Here is a 21,126-nt window from a genome sequence, read left to right as displayed (position 1 = left end):
TTCCCCAGCTGGAAAAAAAAATTAATTTAAATAAAAGAACAAAAAATCCTTTATATCTCAGGGGACCCATGATTCTTTACCGACTGGCATATTTTATAGAACCATTTGTATCTGTTTATTACATTTGAAAATGGAAAAATGTATACAAAAGTAGGAATGTATCCCTAGGATGCAAATGTGTCTCTGTTTGTCTAAATCAGTGCTTTTCATTGAAAGGGGCTTGGAAATTTGGATATATCCTTGGCCCCTGAGTGGTGTTTTAATAGGAGATCTAAACTTGCCCCTAGTCACTCTCTCCTCAAATCTATGTGTAACTTTACCTTTTCTCCCTTTTTCCTTAGGCCAATGGGAAATGAATGAAAAGACTCTGGAAAACCCAGAGAAATAGGCTTCTCTGTTTTCAGACTCTGCTCCGAAGTCCTTCTTTTATCAATTCACACTCCATATACATCTATTTCAACAGTTGAAATAGAGTCCTAACCAAACCAAACTAAACTAGTTTAGTGGACTATGATGAACCTCTCTCCATCTGGCCTCTTTTGGTCCCAGTCCCTACATGGAGTCGAGCATACTTCACTTGAGGAACATTTCTTCTGTTAATTGGATTGCAGGGAGCTCAGTGGTTTGAAAGATGGAGCCAGGCACAACGGAGCTGTTACTAATATCTACCATTTATTGAGTGCCAAGCACAAACTATTGGGATTATTTAGTTCAACTCATACCAACTATGTAGATTATTTCATTTAACTCAAAACGATTCATATGCATAATGATGAGCCACCATTTTGCATTCTGGAGAGAAGCTCAGAGAGATTAAGTGACTTGTCTAAAGTCACACAGCTGAAAGAGCAAGATCCTAGGATCTGGGCTGGGGAGATAGCTCAGCTGGTAGAGTGCTTGCCTTGCAAGCACAAGGCCCTGAGTTTGATCCCCAGTACCACACACACACACACAAAAAAATCCTAAGATCTTCCCTCCAGAAGTGAGTTACATAGGCAAGAGAGCTCCATTTGCACAGGTGACTACTCCCTCCCTCCATCACCTCCAACTTTCCACAGCTGGTAGCACACAGATGTGGGCCACTGTTCACAGGAAGGAAGGAGTGAGAAAGGTCTGGCTGAACCTATCACATCACCGTTGGAACCACAACTGAGTGTATGTCCTCCTAACAGTGGTTCATGCATTGCTTCTGCCAGCTGTCTGTGTTAGTGTCTGGCTTTTGCCCAGGATCATGTATAAATGCAGGGTGGAAAAGCAGATGTTATTTTTCTGCCTTGCTTAAGTGTGGATCTGGGCCCAAGGCCCCTTCTCACTCTCTACCCTGTCCTTTTCCCAGACAGAGAAGGAGCCAGGCTCCCCCATTCCCATTCAGCCAAGCGGAGACACACCCAGCACTCTAAGCCAGATGGGGGAGCTCCACAACAGAATGATCCAGCAACCTTTTTGGGACATCTGGAATTCAAGGACACATTACTCTCTTTTTTTCTGAGAAAGACTAGACAATGAGATATGAGGATAAAATGAGATTTTATTTTTTATTTTATTTTGGCACTGGGTTTGAACCTAGGGGTGCTTAACCACTGAGCCACATCCCCAGCCTATAAAAAAATATTTCATTTACAGACAGGGTCTCTCTAAGTTGCTTTAGGATCTCACCAAGTTGCCGAGACTGCCTTTGAACTCACGATCCTCCTGCCTCAGCCTCTGAAGCCTCTGGGATTTCAGACATGTGCCACTGCACCTGGACCAGATTTTATTTTTTAAGAGAGTTGTCCCTGGGACTAGTAGAGCCAAAGCATCCTCATGCTTTATGATGCAGTGCAAGAGAACCGTGGAGGAGAGTATCAGCATGTTGTGGTCAGACACGCCCGCCCTTGCCTCTAATTGACTGGTGACTTTGGGAAAACCAGAATTATCCCTCTCAGCTTCTGCATAGATGGAGTTTGAACTAGGTGATCCCTGAGATCCTGGCCAGTTCAGATAAACCTATGAGCCAGCCCATCCTTGGTTGATTTCAGTTTCACAGAGGGAAGTTACAAGTCCTTTTCTGTGAGGCATGAGGGAGCTGGGAGGAAATGGATGAGAACTGCAGTTGTTGGCTTGGACTCAGCAGGACCAGCCAACATCTGTGTTGGATATAAGGGGCTTTGGTTGCTTTTTACCCTTAAAATCCCAGTCTTTTTCTCACTTAGGGAGTGGACTTAGCAGATTGTGCAGAAGAGAAACAGAATAATGATGATTGATAGGTCCTTTCCTTATCAGAGCTGTAGTTTTAAATAAAATGAGCATTATTAAAGTGAAGCCATGATTCATTTGTGGTCACAGACTGTCTTTCTTTTGCAGAAGGCTACCATTGATAAAGTCACAAAGGCGACAATTGCCCCAAATCTAGACCAGTCAAATAAGCAAACAAACAGAAAACAACTCTGAGTCTGTATATTCTTCCCAAGCTCTTTTCAGCTGCTCTTGCCAATCTTTTAAATATGATGGCTGCTATCCATGGAAATAACCTGCTTCCAAAGACCCAGTAATGCTGTGGGTGCCACACAAAGTTACCAACCAGAGGGAATCTCTTGCACTTAACTCTTTGCCTGGCACATATTAGGTCCTCTGTCAAAATCTGTCGAATGAATGGGTATATTTAACATTTACTTGTAGGAATAATTCCAAGGGAAAAGAACCTGAAAGTGCACACATTTGTTCTTGAACACCATCCTCCCTTTCATTGACAATTGTATAGAATATGAACTTTAAGACTTAAAATAAGGCCTACCTATAAGAAACTAGCATGAGATCACCAAGAGAAACATGGACAGCACTTTAGCAGAACAACCAAGTTATTATAATGCAGGTCCTGCCCTCGGCAGATGTGCCAGGAAGTCCATCCATCATTTGTTCTTTCTTCCCTACCCTCCTTTCATCTCTTTCTTCCAACTGTATCTGGGCTCTTTCTGAACTTCTTTCAGCAACCTACTTGGGTGCATATTGCTTGCAAACAGGCACATCATTTCTCTTACTACAGATAATATAAAGAAGTAATATAGACCTTTAAGTCTTCTTTCAAGTAGAAGAAATTGTCATATAATGACTGTTTGACTAGGATACAAAGTAGATCTTTTTTAAAGTATGTTTTTAGTTGTTGATGGACCTTTACTTTATTTATTTATTTTCATATGTGGTGCTGAGGATCGAACCCAGTGCCTCACACATGCTAGGTAAGGTACTCTACCACTGAGCCACAACCCCAGCCCTACAATGTAGATCATAATTGAGACCTCTTTCTGCCTTTGTACATAAACCACAAAGTCATTAGGGTTATCAGCAGCAATTAGATAGTTCAGTCTGCATTTGTACAGCAGAATTGGCCTTTTAGAAATATTGGCTAAAGAGCTGCTCATAGATTTTTGTTTGTGTGTTTGTTTCTAACGTTAGCCATTTAAATGTAATGTTTTTATGTTTGTGTGTGTGTTCTCTCAAAGATTTTTCAGTCTCTCACCTCACTGCACCTGCCAACTTTCTTTGGACTTTTATTTGGAGCTGTTCTTGCAACTAGCTTTCTTTCTGATTCATTCTTTGCTTAGAGGGGAGGGGTCAGTTAATGCCAATTTTACCAAGTTAATCTCAAAATAAACCATGTAGTTTATGGTCTCAATAGAGCTCCGTGTAATAGTAATCACTAGATCCTTTTAAAGAAGCCATCTATAAGAAAAGGAAAAATGAGTTAAATTTATTCATGGACCTAAAACCTTTGGTTAGAAAACATTTGAAGTACTATATGTATTATAATGGTATCATATATAATAAAATCAGATGTAATGAAAACATTTTGCTATTTTTTTTATTGAATTAAAAGTGTTTATTGACCACCACCTCTGAGCCTAGCAGAATACAGATTGGCACAGGACCATCTAGCTTAACTAAATAATTAAACAAAAAAATTAGTTTAATACTAATAAGAATTAATATTTGTTGCAATATTATTCAGAATCTCAGTCCTGAAAGCGACACAATTATGTACATAGATTCCCTGCAAAAGTCTTTTTAAGTAATTTGTTTTAAGTCACACAAGCCTTGAGTGGTACAACCAAAATTCAGACTAAAGTTTATCAGACTCAGAGCCCTCCCTTTTTAAGAGAGAATATAAGCATTCATTTAAAACAAGAAAATAAAGCATAACTAATTACATATTTTGATCATTGTCATATACCACAAATATCATCATCACTAGAAGTTTTTTAAATAGATGACCATTCATGATACAGATCTATAATAATTTCTAACATGTCTTGGCATCATCATCTTTGTCTCTTCTTTAGCGCCACTATATGGTGCTACCATAAATTCTGCCTTCTTTTATCTTCTCCCAACTCTAGAGTCCCAAAGCGTTGGGTCCAGTCTGAGCACTTCCAGTTCAGGACTAACTCCTCTATACATGTTTCCCATCAGGCTAGAGGGGTGCAGGTGATAGGAGATGTGGAAGCAGCCAATTGCTGCCGCTCCTCTGGGTTGGGCAGGGGGATGCTTTTCAGCCTTCCCATTGGGAACAGTGTTGATTCCTGACATATCCAGAGCAATTCCACACTTTTGTACTTACCCCAACAACTTGCTAGGGAGATGTCCCTCACACTCAGCTCCAAAAGTCACTTTGCATTGAATTCTCGAAAATACCAATGAGGGATTTCTTAAGAATTTGGATGCCACCTTCTCCATACCTAACACTGTATGCTCCATCCTCTGAAATAAACCCTAGGTACGACTGCTGAAGTTTGACTTAGCGTGATCTATAAGGAAACATATACAGAGAATGTATACAGTCACAATATCCTTAGAGATTTTTTTTTTTTTTAACTTCAGCCTCCCCTTACAGACAAGGAAACTGAAACCCAATGAATTAGGGCTTTTTCTACTGGCTGGTTTACTGTAACTCACTGAAATTTTAAAAGTTAACTGAGATTTTCCCCCTCACCCATTACAAAAAAAAAAAAAAAAAAAAAAAAGTACAATGGGTTATAGAAAAAAATTACCAAAAATATGAACAAATTAATAAACTTCAATGAAATTACTCAGAGACGGCTATTGTGAATCCAATTAGTATACTCACCTAGAAGTTTTTTCTTATGAATGTAGGTGCCACTGATTAAAATAGCACCCCATGTTCATGTTGTTTTATGTCCTTTTTTTTCATTCTACATGTTATGACAGCTTTCCATGTTTTAAATATTCTCCCATAACATAATTTTAACTAGCTATATATTATCCCATTGCTTGGGATTGATTCCAAGGTAAATGAATCCCATTTTGTTTGAATAATTTTGGTCATTTCCAGTATCTTTGTATTAACAACAAAAATGAAATAAAAGATTCATTTTCAGTTGCAGTTTTTCAGTTAAAGTCAAATTAAAAGCCACCACAAGATGAGAGATTGAATAACTTGCCCAGAGTCACTCAGTTCAGGAGTCTCTCTGACTGTAGATTTGAATCCCAATGTCATGTCTCTGGAATGTCCCCATTCGAGTTACTTCATTCATTGTGCCATTTTCCATGGAAAACCGCTCTCTCTCTCTCTCTCTCTCTCTCTCTCTCTCTCTCTCTCTCTCGCTCTGCTTTCTTCAGCTCTCAAATGAGCACATTTGTTTCCTCGCCCCAGCCCTTGTCTGCCTTCCTACCTTGTTGAGGCTGTCGACATGTGTACAGGGACACAGTGTCCTGGGACCTGAAGCTGCACAGCTGGAGAGGAAACATGGCGATTTTTTGTTCCATCTCTCCTCATTGGCTTAACCTGTAAGCTTGGAAGCTGGTTTTAATTTTACATCTTCTCTCTGTATGTGTGTTTGTTTTTAGAACTTCTCTCTCCTTAATTCTTTCAAGGAGACCTTTATTTGAAAGCATGCTCTTTCCCTCAAAGCCAGTCTGTGTCTCAAATCTTGATGAGGTTACTTTGTTTAGGGATATTGATAAATTCGGAGTGGGATTTCTGGTTTTTTCAACTAAGTAGGTTTAAATTATGGCCTTATAAAGAGAAAGGGCTTTAAGTAAGAAGGTTGTAAGGCAATTGAATATAACCCTCTGCTTCTAGAGACTTCATCGTGGGTTTATTCCACAAAGAAGATATGTTTTGTTTTTCTTTTGGTCATTTCATTGTATGCTTTAGCATAGATCCCTTTTGCTATGAGAAATCATGGGGAAAATTTTTGTTAGGCTAAGGGTAGGAAGAAAAGGGACCTGTTATTCTGACCCCTTCATTTATATGATTAAGACTATGTGGGTCAAAGAGAGAAAATAGTTTGGCCAAGGTTATATAGTAAAATAGGTTTTTAAGAAGGTGGGACTCATAAGAGTCATTCTCCCTTGCTTTGGTTCATGCTTTTCCTCACAGTTGTTTTTGAGGAGGAAGGCAAAAGAATGTTTGGGACAAAACCCCTGAAGTCCCTAAAGTTCTTGTGTTGAAGTCTTAACCTCTAGTACCTCAAACTGCAACTGCTTGGAAAGAGGGTCTCTAAAGAGAAAATCAGGTTAAATGAGGTCATTAGGGTGGGTCTTACTCCAGCATGTTTGGGGTCTCGTAGGAAGAGCGTTAGGTCACTGACACCCAGAGGGAGACAGGGAGAAGAGGGCCCCCAACAAGCCAAGAAGGGACACCTCAGAGAAACCAACCCACTGACCCACCATCTCATATCTTAATCTGTAGAATAGTGAGAAGATGGGTTGCTATTGTTTAAGCCACCAGGTCTGTCACTTCTTTATGGCAACCCTAGCAAAGTCATACAAGGGAAATTTAAGATCAAAGAATTTTAAAATCCAAAAGCTCTGTACAAAAAACTCTGAATGAAAAAAAAAATTATTGGGAAAAATTAAAACTTCAAACTTGGGAAGTTCTCAATGAACAGAACAGGGAGATCAAGATAATTAATATTTGTAATAAACAAGCCAGGCCAGAGCCCATGTTAATAGATTTTTAATCATAATTTTATATATGGTATGTCATTCAACATGCCAGTCTATGGTTATTATTAGCCCCATTTTATACATGAGGAAACTGAGACTCAGTTAGTTTATTTAAATTACATAGTTGCTAACTAACTGGTGAAGCTAGGCCTGAACTCCACCTCTTGTCTGACTTTAAAACCTTCACTTATGACTTTCCGGTAAGGAAGTTATTCTAAGCTGCTTAGGAACCTTACTTATCAAGTTGTTTAATGGTAGGAGAAAGAAGTAATGCTCTCAAGTCATAGATGTCTCTATGACTTGGAATCTACTTAATTGATTAAACAGAAAGGATTTGGCTCCTGACTTAGAATAAAATACAGAATTGGGAAATTTAAGACAATAACTAGGGTATTTGGCCTTTATTATAATCTCACTGGTAACTTATAGTTTCATATATATATGAATGAACAGTTATACTTAACAAAGAACTAACATTCCTAGTGGTGACTTCAGTCACTGAAGAACTCTGACCAGCTGAAGGAGAATCAGTCACCCACTCTGGGTCACATTTACTAATGCAGGAAATCAGACCCATACATCTAGAAGATGAATAGGGTTGAAAATTGTCTAGGCCAGAGTTTACAATGGCATTTTTTAAGAAATATTTTAAATAATAAGATGTGAATAAATATGTAACCAACAAAATCCAAGTCAAAAACCAAACCTGAGCTCCCTGCATACCCATATATCCAGATGTTAAGATACGGGAAATATGAGGTACTTTCAATATCGCATGTAGATGACCCTATTGCAGCACTTCCTCCCTGTCTGTGTGGTCTGTCAGTACCTGAAATGTATACATTAGATTTAGTTGGATGATGTCTATAAGAAAACAATAGGCAAGTTAAGAGATGAGTTGGCTTTGTTTCTAGCAGATGCTAGAGTTAAGTCCCAGCTCAACTAGGTATAACTGTGACTTTTTGGTTCTACCTTGAGGATCTTTAATCCAAACACTTATCTTCATTCTTCATCCCTACAGCTCAGCTAGCCCAAGCCTCTGTTGTGGTAGTGCAGGAACTCCCTGACTGGTTTCTGTGCTTCCATTTTGCCTACCCCTAATTTATTCTGCATGCAAAACCAGGGCTAGCCTTTTGAAATGTAAATCAGTTCACTCCCCTGCACAAACATCTTCTGTTGCACTTCAAATGAAACACAGGCCATGGTTCTGAGATCCTGCTGGCCTGGCCCTGCCTACCTCTGGTCTCCAGGCCTGCACAGCCTTCAGTGACTGGGCATTGACCCTCCTCCCCTCCTGCCTTCCCTGGGACATGACCTGCTCAGGTCCAGCTCCGAACTTCTGTACTAGCTGTTTTCTCAGAGTGGGGTACAATGTTCTAGTATTCAGATTATTCAGGTCTCTGTTCAGATGACAGCTTCCTAGATGTGCCTTCTTTGAAAACATATTCTAAAGCAGTTCCAGACTCTGCCTGGGTTCCACCATGCCCTTGTCTTTTTTTCTAAATTTCACTCATTACCATTGAAATTATACTAATTATCTAGTAACTTACTTCATCTTTGACTTTTCAATCACTACCATGGCAGGGAGTTTATGTTTCTCACTATCGTATCCCTAGCATTATAAACAGGGATGAAGGAATTAATAAACATTAAATGAAGAATGAACGAATAAATGCACAAATAAAAAGTCACACAGCTCCTTCACTTTAAACTAATGTGCTTACCCTAGGTTAAGTGGTTTGGGGAGAGCAGGTGTCAAGGAAAAGGGGTCATCAGAAGGCTACTAGACAATCTGCTCCATGATGATAGGGACACCCCTGTGTGGTTCCCCACTGCATCACCAAGGCCAAGCTCAGGCTACCCTTGAACAAGTGGAATGGCGAATGAAAGATGATGTGGAATAACATGGAGAAAGTGTTCCCCTCCGGGGAAACCTGCTGTGTCTGAGGTGTCCCGCAAAGGTTGTATCTTGTTTGCTATTTTTTAAAGACATCTCTTTAATACATCTCACCGTGAACATCTTGCTTTGGTAGGCAGAAAACATTGGCAACTGTAAACTTTAGCCTGCAACATTTCTGAGCAGAGACACGTCATAAAAGACTCTTTCAGAATGATTCCAAAAGGTTTTTCTCCTGGCGTTAGTCATTGAATGTTAAATAATGATCAGGAAGAGAGGATCACAGTCTGGTGACTCTGTGAGTAGGGATGAAGTCTGCGTGCCTTTGAGCACAGGGGGCATATTTCTGTAATATTAGCATAGTCTTTGCAGATAGTAAGCAGTCCTGAATACATTCCAGAAGGCTTCTGTTATGTTCAAAGCCTTAGAACTTTGCTGAAGGTGAAGAAACCTTTTGTTTTAGGATTAACTACCCTCTGAGAGTTCTGATAAGGTTGAAGTGGTGTCTCGTTTGTGTCTAGTTCAAGAGCTCATTTCATTCCAGGTCTGCCTGACCTCTTGAAGTCCTTGTTCTCAGAGCATCTGCAGTTTTCTGTCAGTATAACTTGGGGAAGTTTGGGACCCAAGAGTCAAAAATAGCCACTGCTTTAATAGCCACCTCTCTCTCCAATGAAAGCAGAGCTGTGGGAATATAAGCTTTTAAGCAGATGGAATGGGTAACCAAGAGAATTAGCCATCACCATAGTCTGCTTCATGTGTCAGGAAAGAACCAGAAAAAGAGTGAATCCTTCTTTCCCTCCAGGCCCCATATTCCTCTTTAGGAAGTGTGTCTGGGTCCTTAAGTTAAGGTGTACATATAGACTAAACTGACCTAAGAAGAAATGAAAAGCCAAGTAACTCGTCAAGGCTAGAGGGAAAGGAGGGTAGGCATCCAGGTGGATGTTTGTGACCTTGCTTTTATAGGAAACCATGTTTATTGAGCATTTACTACGCACCAGAATCTGGGCTTAATGGTCACTATAACTCTTTGGGGGCAGATATCTTTCTCAATTTACAACCAGGACTCAAAGGCCTTTCTTCCTGCCCCCTCAAATTCTGCTGTTCTGATTGGCCATTTAGTTTCTTAGGCTGTGATGAGGAAGATGAAGCTCCTTTTGCTTTCTTGTAGCACAGACTCCATCACTGATGTCTGGAGTCCAAGACAGAGCAAACTGGGGGACTTCTCTGGTCTTTGAAAAAATCTCTTCCTCCCACGCCTGCACTTTGCGGCCCCTCTGTGGTGGGATCTGGAGTCCTACAGCTGTGTTATTCTCTTAAAGGCATCCACTGTGGGACAGTTTTAGGAAGTTGCATAAGCCAGTGGTTGTGTGTTTTTACCACAATCCCCAAGAAGGATCCACCAGCTTTAAAAGTATAATATCTGACTTGCAGAAGAATCCCTGTGGCCTCCACAAATAGATGGGAGCCATTGCCTGTCATTTGAAGGTGCCCGCTCACACATTCCAAGACCCAAGCCCGCATTCCACTTCTGGGAATTGCATTTTGGCTGGCTTTCAGATTTAGTGAAAAGGTTTTTGTTTCTGAAAAGCAGTAGGGTGGGAATTCACTAGGCTTCCCTGTCATTGTAAAGACTCAGTCAAAGCCAGTTGTCAGTCAGAAATGATCAAAGAGGACAACTGCCTCTTAAGAGGGAGGTGAGTACCATTCATCCACCCAGCAGCAGAGAGAGGTGGTGAAGTCACTTGCTGGATCACAGAGCCATGAACAGACTCCAGGGCTCCTGACTTCTATTCCAGGAGTCTTCCTACCATCTCAGCCATTTTCAGTATGGCATTAGCTCAGACCCATCCATTATTAACACATGACTTCTACACCCCAGGCTCCCATTTCTGCTTCATAGCTGTATAGTTGGCCAGTTCCTCCAAATTATTATTTATAATCATGCAGCTCAGCTTTTTTGCTCCTCTTTCTCTTCTCTGCTATATTAGCGAGTCCTTCCTGGACATCCTGCTTTGAAACTGAAGTGGCCTTGGGCATATTATTTTCCCTTCTTCTTCAATTCCTTAGCTGCTTTTCTCTGATTATGTCATGCATTTTCTAATCCATATTCTTGCTTTTGCACTGGCCCATAGCAATCACTATTCTTTTTCTTTTTTATACAAATTTTCTTTATTAAATCCCTTTAAAAAGTTATTAAGTGCCATGTACAAATAAAGAAATAATGCAACTGAATTTTGTAGCTAAAGAAATAATGCAAATACACAAATAGAGGGAAGGAAAGAAAAAAGTTTTGCAAGTTCTCCATACTTCCTCCTTCTGCATCTCTTCTTCCAACTTTACTTAATGTTAATAACTGATGTACATCCTTCCAGGTCCTTCCTCTGCTCAAACAAAAACATGATGACATGATGAGCATATGTACATTTAGTGCTGTTTTTTTTGTTTTTGTTTTTTGCTTTTGCAAGAATTAGAACATAGTTTTCCCATTGCTCCACAGTTTACTTATTTTAGGCATTTCTTCAGTTCAAGATACAGATTTTGCTGGGCATGGTGGTGCACACCTGTAATCCCAGAGGCTTGGGAGGCGGAGGCGGGAGGATCACATGTTCAAAGCCAGCCTCGGCAAGTTAGCAAGGCCCTAAAACAATTTAGCGAGACCCTGTCACAAAACAAAACAAAACAAAACAAATCAAAGAATAAACAAAACCACCAGATTTAACCAACTTAAGAATTTAAGAATATCCCTAATAGTAGTAATCCATAGTGCGACGCTGGACATTCCCGGATGAGGCTGAGTATTTTCTTTTTGGTTTTCCCACTATCCTTGCCACCTCTGTGTATCCTGTTCCATGCCCTGGAACTGCATGGTCTGCATTAATAAGCCCCTTTGCTGTTGGTCTTCTGATTACATTTAGTTCACGTGGCACCAGTAGGAGATTGGAGAAACATTGGGGTCATTTTTTTTCCAATGTCTTCCTGCAGGGTCACTGCAGGCCATCTGTATGCTTCCCTGAAGGGTTACAGCTTCCACATCCTCATCAACTCCTTGGTCATTTTATTGAGGATTAAATGAACGAAAAGTACCTAAAGCTTCTAACAGATTTTGGCACATAAGAAATTTTCAGTAAATGCTAATCATGAACTATTGCAGCCTTACTCCCATCAGAATTGCCTTTGGCCATACCTGTGTCCAAATCAGTTACTGTCCCAAGATCCATGTCAGACAAGTCCACTATGGACTCTCCCTTAATTACTGCCAGAACATTTTTCTCTTTCCCAATTAATAGACTTTGCTTTTTTCATGTATATTCAGGTTTCTAAAAAATTGTGCATAAAGTACAGAAAGCCCCTTTAGTATCTTGCATTAATGTGGCACTTTTGTAATAATTGATGACTCCTTGATATCGATAGCATTGTTGACAGAAGTCCATAGTTTCCATTAGGACACATTCCTTTTGCTGAATGCATGGTGTCATTTGTCCATCACTATAGCCTCATCTGGATGGTATCACTTCCCTGAAAATCCTGTGTTCCACTCACTACCAACTCATTCTTCCCTCCTCACCCCTGACCCTACCACTGGTAACCACTAATCATTTTACTGTTTCTATGGTGACACTTTGTCTTTTTTCACATTCTTCTGGCTTACTTGTATTACTGTTTCATCTTTGCTTTTCCATAATATAGAACATCATGCAAGTACATATTTCAGGAATAAATTATTAAACTGGTTTATCTTTAGAGTCGAGGCCTTGGGTGGAATTCCAGGCACTTCCTCCTGGTGGAATTGGCGTTTGGCTTTTGCACAGGCTCAAGGGCTAACAGGACGAAAATCCTGTTTGATAGAAGCTGGATCCCACTCCCCTAGGCTGCACGTGGATACAGAGCTGTCATCCATAGCAGATGGATTGGAAGCCTAAAAAGAAACAATGCAATAGAAAACAAAAAACAAGACACACACCATCACATGAGTCTAGAACAATGGGATGAATTAGTTCTCAAAGGCACTGACTTTCTTAGTTCATAATGGACTTTATACACTGGTCATGAGCACCATGTTTCTCAGGCAGTTCATAAGTAATGATAATAGCTATAACTACCTTAAATTTCTTCTGCAGTTCAGATTTGACCTTTATTGTACGTGTATAAAAGTAATAAAATAGAAATTGTAGCATAATAGTATTAGTCATTTATGTAATACCTACCACTCATGAGCCATCTGAAAGTGTCCAGTCCTGCACCATGCCATTAATTCTTGTGGTAGCCCTGTGACATAGGCATTCTTGTCTGTACTTCATAGATACGTAAACTTCTTATAGATACGTAACCAGGTCCCTGTTGGCTCGTGTTGGTTCGTGTCTGCCCATGTTGGCCTGGCCCATGCTTCAATAGCAGGGATGGTATTTCTGCTGTTAAATCAGATTATTTTAGGTGACTCAGGAAGAGGACCTTAAATAACACTGACTCGAAATAATGAGAAATTTTTCCTCTAATTCTTTTTTCAAATCTTCTGATGAGATCCAGTAAGAATTCTCAAGTTGATGCTTATCTCTCATTAATACCTCCTTTATACTTGATAATTTTTTAACAAAATAGCAGATCCAATCTTATGCTTTTTGAATTTTTTTTTTTTTTGGTGCTGGGGATTGAACCCAGGGGCACTTAACCACGGAGTCACATCCCCAGCCCTTATGTTTTATTTAGAGACAGAGTCTCACTGAGTTGCTCAGAGACTCACTAAGTTGCTGAGGCTGGCTTTGAACTTGTGATCCTCCTGCCTCAGCCTCCTGAGCTACTGGGTGCTGGGCTCCTTTTTGAAACTTTTTGAAGGTAGAAGAATACATGTAAAATTTACTGATTTTTTTTTTTTTTGTTTATTCCTAGGTTTATTATTTTAGGTAAATGATGCTGGCTTAGAATTTATAGGAATAAGACATCATTTACTTTTAAAATAATTTATTTAAGGATGATATTAAACAAATAAGAACACAATTTGCACCAGGATATGTCAAGTATTGTAAAGGAGGAGCAAAAGTGATTGAGATTTGCACAGACCCAACTGACCTTCCTACAAGAAGAGAATGGCTCCATGGCTCCTCCTGCCCAGTGCCCCTCCCCCATCCTCTTGCTTTTGACTGGTTATCCACTTGAGCTTATCCATGTCTGGAACCCTGTTGAAGATTGACGACTGCTTATCAGGGGGCTGAGACTAAAGTGCCATCCATAGTTATTCCTCACATATGCTGACCCAGGGCAGATCACTTGTCAGGCCCTTTGATAACGGCATCTTCAAAATGGTAAGCATGAGGATTTGGGAGGGAAGAATGCACAGGACTGGCTTTGATGTTCTGTTCCCGAAGGCTGACTAGCCATTCTTTCCTGGTTAATACTGCCCTTGGCTACTGTTGCCTCCAACCTTCTGTTTTCCCTGCCATTTCTCCACCTCCAGGGCCAAACAGAATACAGTGAAACAGTGCAGGCTCCCCATGTGCTATGTACTCTGCACCATGGGTTGCATGTTGAAGGAGTAACCCATGTTCACTTGCATCCAGCACACCTGGGTGGGCATAAGTGTGTTTGGATAAAGAGAGAAATGAAGAGTGTGTTTGAGACTCACATCCGTAGCAGGTCTGTGGCTTGGAAGAGTCAACTCTGTTAAACTCCGCCTAGTTTCCATAAAGAATCAAAGCTAAGAAACAGACTTGCTCCTGAGTCTGTCTTCTCCCAGGCCTTTCTCCCTTTTTCTCTCTGTCTCACAGGCATACTTGTCATGGAGAGTCACAGAAGCAGATCCATATGCTGAGTAGGGAGGGTGGATGTGGGGGCAGTTAAGACCTTACCACCCCCTCTCCAGTACTGTTGGAAGAGTATAGCTTGTTATCTTTTCACGGGGGATTTTTTTGCAGAGGAAGCATGACCTGGAAGGGCCATGGGAACTTGCCCTGTGGGGGTGGGTTTAAAAGGAGAAGTCTAAACTGGTGGCAGGAACACAGAACAGTTGGTGAGGATTGACTAGGGACTGGTGTCTCTGGAATTCCCTTTATGGGAATGTCTGTTATATTTTGATTAACAAAGTGTTAGTTGAGTTTTTATTTGTGAGAGGAGTTTTACAGTGGCTTGTTATAATTATAAGGAATAATGATGATGGTAGCTCCCAGGCACTGAGTGTTTACAGTGTGCCAAGCAGAGATCAACTTTTTAGACTAAGACCCATAATCCTTACCAGCACCCTAAGCTGCCTTACCTAAGGCTGCATATGTAATAAGGTTGCAATGCGGGTCTTCTTAGAACCTTCTTAGCAAATCAACAAGATTTCATCCATGTGGTCTGTCCATCCTGATATATTCTTAAGAGTGAGAGTGTTTTTTGAAAGTCAAATCTAATCGCCTCAGTGGAAATTTATTCAAGATAACCACCCATGCTTTCATCTGGATTTTAAAAGGATCTTGAATTCCTATGGAGGCTCAGAGTTGGTGCTTTCTGATTTGAATGCAGGTAACAAATTATTTGATTCTAGAAGATCCATTCTCCACTTTATATCCTCTCTCTCTCTTCATGGGGTCATAGCTTGTATTCCGAGCTGCTGGAATGTCTGCTGAGCATGGAACAGATGTGTCTTAAGCTCTGGTTTCTTCTGGAGGCATGTTCTCATTACCTCAGATAGAGTCAGCAGCTCTTTACAACAAGAACTAGACAAGGAAAACTAAAATGGGGACCAACATGTCCAATAAGCTTGTATTCCAGATTCTGTCTCCTCATTCCCTGTGCTAGTTGTAATCAGTACTGTTCTTAACATCCCTTGTTAAGGGTTTATTGCCTGCACCCTTGCCGCTCCTTTCACTCCCCCTCCCTAATTTTCCTTCCCTCCTCCTTCCTTCTCTCCTTTCCTCCTTCTCTCACAAAACCATAATTTAAAATTTTTCTAAACTTTTTTATGGCTCAGTGAAGGAAAAGAGGTTACACTTTTATCCCACTTTAAGGACCTTTGCTACCCTGAATTGTCACTTAGTTTACTTTACTGTATTAACACATTTCAGGCCACAGAGCGTAGGTTGAATGCTTTGATTTCTTAAGTATTGGCTAAATTTAGTATATTTGAAAAGTTACCTAATGCAGAGAACAAGCCTGCAGTTTTAACACTAGAACAGTCAGATTCAGTATCAGAGAAGAGACTCCTGTCAGAAAGAGCCTTTTATTGTAAGGTTTAAATATACTTGGTACAGTGGCCTCAGGAAAATCAGTACCAAGAGGTGAAAGACCTGCAACTGTAACTAATTCACTAGCTCACTTGTGTAAGTCACCTCTCTGTGTATGCCTTCCTATGTGGATGATAGAAATGATTTTCTCCAATATACTTCCTGAAGCTTTAAAAAGAAATGAACATACTATAAATAATACTAATGGAATAAGTGTAACTTATATTTATTAGGTGTATTACTGTGGGCTAGGTATTGCATGCTCTCTCCCCCTCACTCCCACCCCATACCCTCACCCTCATTCCTGGTAGCGACTCTGGGAGGTGAGCTAAGTATTATTATCCACTCTGATCTAAAGAAAAAACCTGAGACTCTGAGAGGTTTAGTTCTAACTTAAGATCCCATGCCTAGTCCAGTGGTCTGATTTTCCCAGTATTGAGGAGAACACAGCTGTACTCCAGCTTGCCAGTTGGTGGCCTGACACCCTGCTGGGTTCAGGAGGGTGAAGCACTTGCCCTTGATACCTTACAGGACCTAAGCAGGGTCCTCAGCTGGTTGCACTAGGCTCTGAATAGCTTCATTTTGGGTGCATATACTCTCCAGATCACCCCAGCATGCCTTAGAAATATCACTCTTCTGTATATATATATCATTACATGAGAAAGACTGCTGAGCTAGACTGATCTAGACTGTGGATGCTTTACAGCCTAAACTGCCAGAAGCAGAAAACAAAGAGACCCCAAAAGCCACTGTTCATCAGTGAAGATGATATGTAATCACAGATATTGATTGCTTATCTTTTCAGCTTTTAACCTTAGCATGTGTTAATCTATGAGGCCAGTCCTTAAGTTTATAGACAAGCATTTCTGTGTCCAGTGACATTTAGTTTTATGTGGCCTGGGATTGGTCAGTATGTGTCACACCAGCCCTCAAATTCCTCAATGCCAAGCTTAAGAAGTGCCTTTTAGCCTCTGTGTCTGATGGTTGGTGTTCTAGGCTGCCCTTTGTAGTAGATCCACCATGCATGGAAAGAGTTCAGAATTATCAAGTGGGGCTTTAGCAGGAAGGGATGGAAAGCAAGCTAAGGACCCCCAAAGGAAGCATTTATTTGAGATCTGTGAGTTCAGGTTTTGATACTTCTGCTCTGCAAAATGAAGACAAATAATAATAACAATAATAATAATAATACTTATAAACCACAGAGCATGAGTCTTTTCACTCTCCTCTCTGAAACTTACACCAATCTATCACTCATCTTTGTTTTGATTTCTGATTTTTGGTCCAGTAAGAGCTTATTTAATAACCATTTGAAGAGTTTCCAATGACGCCAACTCCATGGTGTTAATTCCACTTGGCTCAGCTCCTTCTATTCCTGAGGTGTCCGTAGGCCTGAGACGAGTCCCTTCCCTTTGCTGACGTTCGATGCTTGTTGAAGGAGGTGATGATCACACTAGTGGTTCGTGCTGAATGTCTTCAGCCTGGTCATATTTCATATCTGTCCTCAGATTGTCCCTTTTCCAAAACCTAGTTTAGTTCAGCTCTTTGCTGGATAGATAAAGAACATTAGGAAAGCACTGAGTCCTGAGAGGGACTCTTATGGTTATCAAGGTATTACGTTACAAAGCTTCTACTAGAGATGCTGCTGCCTTCATAGACACACAGGACTGTGTGTGGGACTGTGGTTTCTGTGCTGAACTGTGACTCGGTGCTGGGCTGGCTCATGGCTACAGAAGAGCTGTCTAGGGAGCTTATAAAATACAGATGCAGTACCCAAGCAGGGACTGGGAAGAGGTATTTTCTAAAGTGTACATGAGTTTGAACATGCAGACCTAGGCTGTCTCATATAACCATGCTTTACTGATAAAACAGTAGCTTGCACCATCCTTTCAATTTTTTTTTTTTTCTCAAAGGTCAGATTTCATAGCCACTTCATGTGGTTTTCTGACTCAGATGCCTTTATGTTATGCTGATATAATGCAGCTCCCTATATCCTATCCTTTACTATTCCTTAGATCAGTATATGACAGCTATCTAAGATAGGTCTCAGGAACCAAGGCAAACAGATTAAGCCATGAAAGGAGTCTTTGGATTAGTGAGAGACTAATCAAACAACATAAATCAGCCGTTGCAGGACTTTTTAATTGTTCAAACTTAATTGCAGTGGGAACAGGTGAAATTTGCTGAGAAGACAGGTAATGCATCCTGGGGGAGAAACCCTTCGGCTGGAGGCTTGGCAGAGGAAAACATGGTTGCTAGATGTCAGGTGAACATACAGGAAGGCAGAGAGAACATTTTTGAAAAGCTTTGGTGGCCAGAGAGCCTGATACGTGACAAGAACTACATGATTCATGGTTTCATCACTGCACAGAGTACGAGGCAGTGTGAGGGTGGCAGAGAGGTTCACGAGGGGCTTGTGCGTCGGGTATAGTGGGAATATGTATTGGACCTCATCACCACAGCTTCCATGCCACATATGTAGAGTTCCTTTTTTCCTTTTTCTTTTTTTTTAATAAACATTTCATTGATCTGTATCTTTTAAGAAATCCTCTCTCCTAACAATATGACATGATGAAATTTCTTATTCCCTTGCAACACCTTGGGAACAGGAGAAGCTAAGTGGTAATTTTCTGTATCCCACATGGGGCCCTACTTCTATGTCTCATTTTCTGGCCCTGTTGACACGTTTTCATTTTTGACGTCAGAAGTCACCCGTCTGTGGGGCTTCTTTCTCCACAAAAATCTATGTCTTCTTTGGAAGCTATCTTATCAAACAGGGGCCAGGGAATGAGCATCATAGGCATGGATGATATTGGATGGTTCTGAATACGAAGCCTTCCTGCCCTTGACCCCTTGACTTACCACCCTTCATCCCCAGACTCAAAGAACCGTGGAGCACATCTGTCCTGAGCTTTGCAGCCAGACCGCCTTTTCTACACAGGCGTTCACTCATCTGCTCACCGTGCTTCCATGTGTCTCAAAGTGTTTTCATTCAAACCTTAACTCTTACCAACCCCAAGATGAATAGCTTTCCTGTTTCCCAGCTTCCTTCCATGCTACTCTCCTTGAACCTAAGCTCTGGCCACTTGATCTTTTTTTAGGTTTTCAAAGAAATAAACTTTACTCCTATTTCAGACCTTCTGCACATGCTGTTCCTTCTGCCTGCAGAAGTTCTACATCCTCCCCCATGTCTAATTGCTCAGACCTGACAAGACCTTTTACACCTCTGTTTAAATAAGCTCCTCTCCCCTATATTCTCAACACTTAATAGACAATTTTGCATTGTTTTGTTAATTTTTTCTACTCCTTTACTGCTAGACTTTCCCTTTAAGTTCCATAAAAGCAATGACATGCGTGCCTTATTCACAACTGTAGCCTCATCACCTATTTCATAATAAAAATTCAATAATTATTTGCTGCATCAGTGGACGGATGATAGATAAATGGATAAATGGATGGATGGATGGATGGACTGATGGACAGAGCTGAAATCTCTAAGTGGAATTCTTCACAAAATCCAGCCAACAATTCTTTATTCATGCCATAGCCCCACCAGCCAGGCTCCCCCATTAACCAACAAAGTTGCATCTGTTCAGTCACAAGCTCCTACTTCAGTCTAAACTCCATGTGTTTAATGAGATATATGATCTCTAGGGTTGACACTAATTTACCCCTTTTCTCACCTATATAGAAAAAACATATTTTTTGTTAATAATCTTGTATTATATTTTCATTGTTTGGAGTTGTATGACATATCCAAATTTCATCTAAGTAAAAACTTTAAAAGACTTTATTTTTCTTAGGTTGAAAACAATAAAAATGCCCTCAGAAACTGTGAGCAATAGTGAGTATAAGGAAGCAAATATAAATCCTGCATAATTTCTTCACCCTGAGTCAAACAATATAGATATTTTGTCTGTTTCTATTTAGTGATTTTCTTACACATCACAACTTATGTGCTTGTGTACATACATATATAAATATCCTGAATTTTGAACATAATATGAACCAAACATGTCCTTGTGTCATAATAAATACTTTTAGAAGCATGTGGCCATGATAGATTGCAGAAGCAAGACATGAAACTCCATTATAATTTTAACTGGGTTTAAACAAAGTCTGAATCCCCCCAAATACACCTAGCTCAAACGTTAGTGTCTTGAGCACATAAGATGTCATTATTAAAAGTGTTTCTGCCAGACTTCCAAAACAACAAATTGGGAGAACCTTGGCAAATCACTCTCCTCTGAAGTGCTAACTATGGCAATGACTCATGTTTTCTTTCTTTTCTAGAGCGACCGTCTCCTTATCAAGGGAGGCCGAATCGTCAATGATGATCAGTCCTTCTATGCTGACATTTACATGGAGGATGGCTTAATAAAGTATGTATATAGAACTTTGCTCTTTCTTTTTAAACTTGCTCTCTTCATTGGAGGCCTAAAAGAAGTCTGTATTACATAAATGAAGTGAAAACTCTAAATTTGATCAACAGGATAATTCTCAAGACCCCTTTGTACAAGGTATATTGATAGGCGCTTTATGGGTCATGGGAAAATGGAAAATGTACCACTGTCCTTAAGGATACTGATAAATGTGCACAAATCACAGCACCCTAAAATTTTCTGCCCTGTGTAAATAGGTATCAAAGGAGTTGAAATCAGGATAAGCAATTTAGAAGTGCACAGAAAGAAATCCATTTATAGTTGTAGTTTTGGGAGTAGAGAGTGTATTTATTCATTTATTTATTTATTTATTTATTTATTTATTTTCTCCAGATTTTTATTGGTGCATTATAGTTGTTCATAATGGTGCGATTTGATGTTACATATTCATGCATGTACTCAATATAAGAATATAATTTGGCCAGTATCACTCCTCAGCACTTCCCTCTCAGTACTAGAAAGTGTATTTGAAGTGAACTTTGACAAAGGGGTAGGACTTAGAAGATTAGGGCACAGATTGAACATGCGTTTCCGGCATGATTTCCAAATAGATTCATCAGGCATGTATAATTTCTTTAAAAATGGTTTTCTTTTAGATGCCTATAAGAAGAATGCCAGTTAATTTTTATGTATAGCTTTCTTATTTATG

The 21,126-nt window shown here is 40.1% G+C and overlaps 1 protein-coding gene across 3 annotated transcripts in view; it reads left to right on the top strand.

The window, feature by feature from the left end:
- Dpysl3 (dihydropyrimidinase like 3) overlaps nucleotides 1–21,126 on the top strand; it is a 106,591-nt gene that overhangs the window by 54,325 nt on the left and 31,140 nt on the right. For all 3 annotated transcript variants that reach the window (XM_047556406.1, XM_047556407.1, XM_047556408.1), the window contains one exon: nucleotides 20,329–20,417. In XM_047556406.1, coding sequence (XP_047412362.1) covers nucleotides 20,329–20,417 — 89 coding nt within the window. The remainder of the gene's footprint in view (nucleotides 1–20,328; nucleotides 20,418–21,126) is intronic.

Source organism: Sciurus carolinensis, chromosome 6 (assembly GCF_902686445.1).
Source record: "Sciurus carolinensis chromosome 6, mSciCar1.2, whole genome shotgun sequence".
Taxonomy (NCBI): Eukaryota; Metazoa; Chordata; class Mammalia; order Rodentia; family Sciuridae; genus Sciurus; species Sciurus carolinensis.
This window is presented reverse-complemented; position numbering and strand designations above follow the sequence as displayed.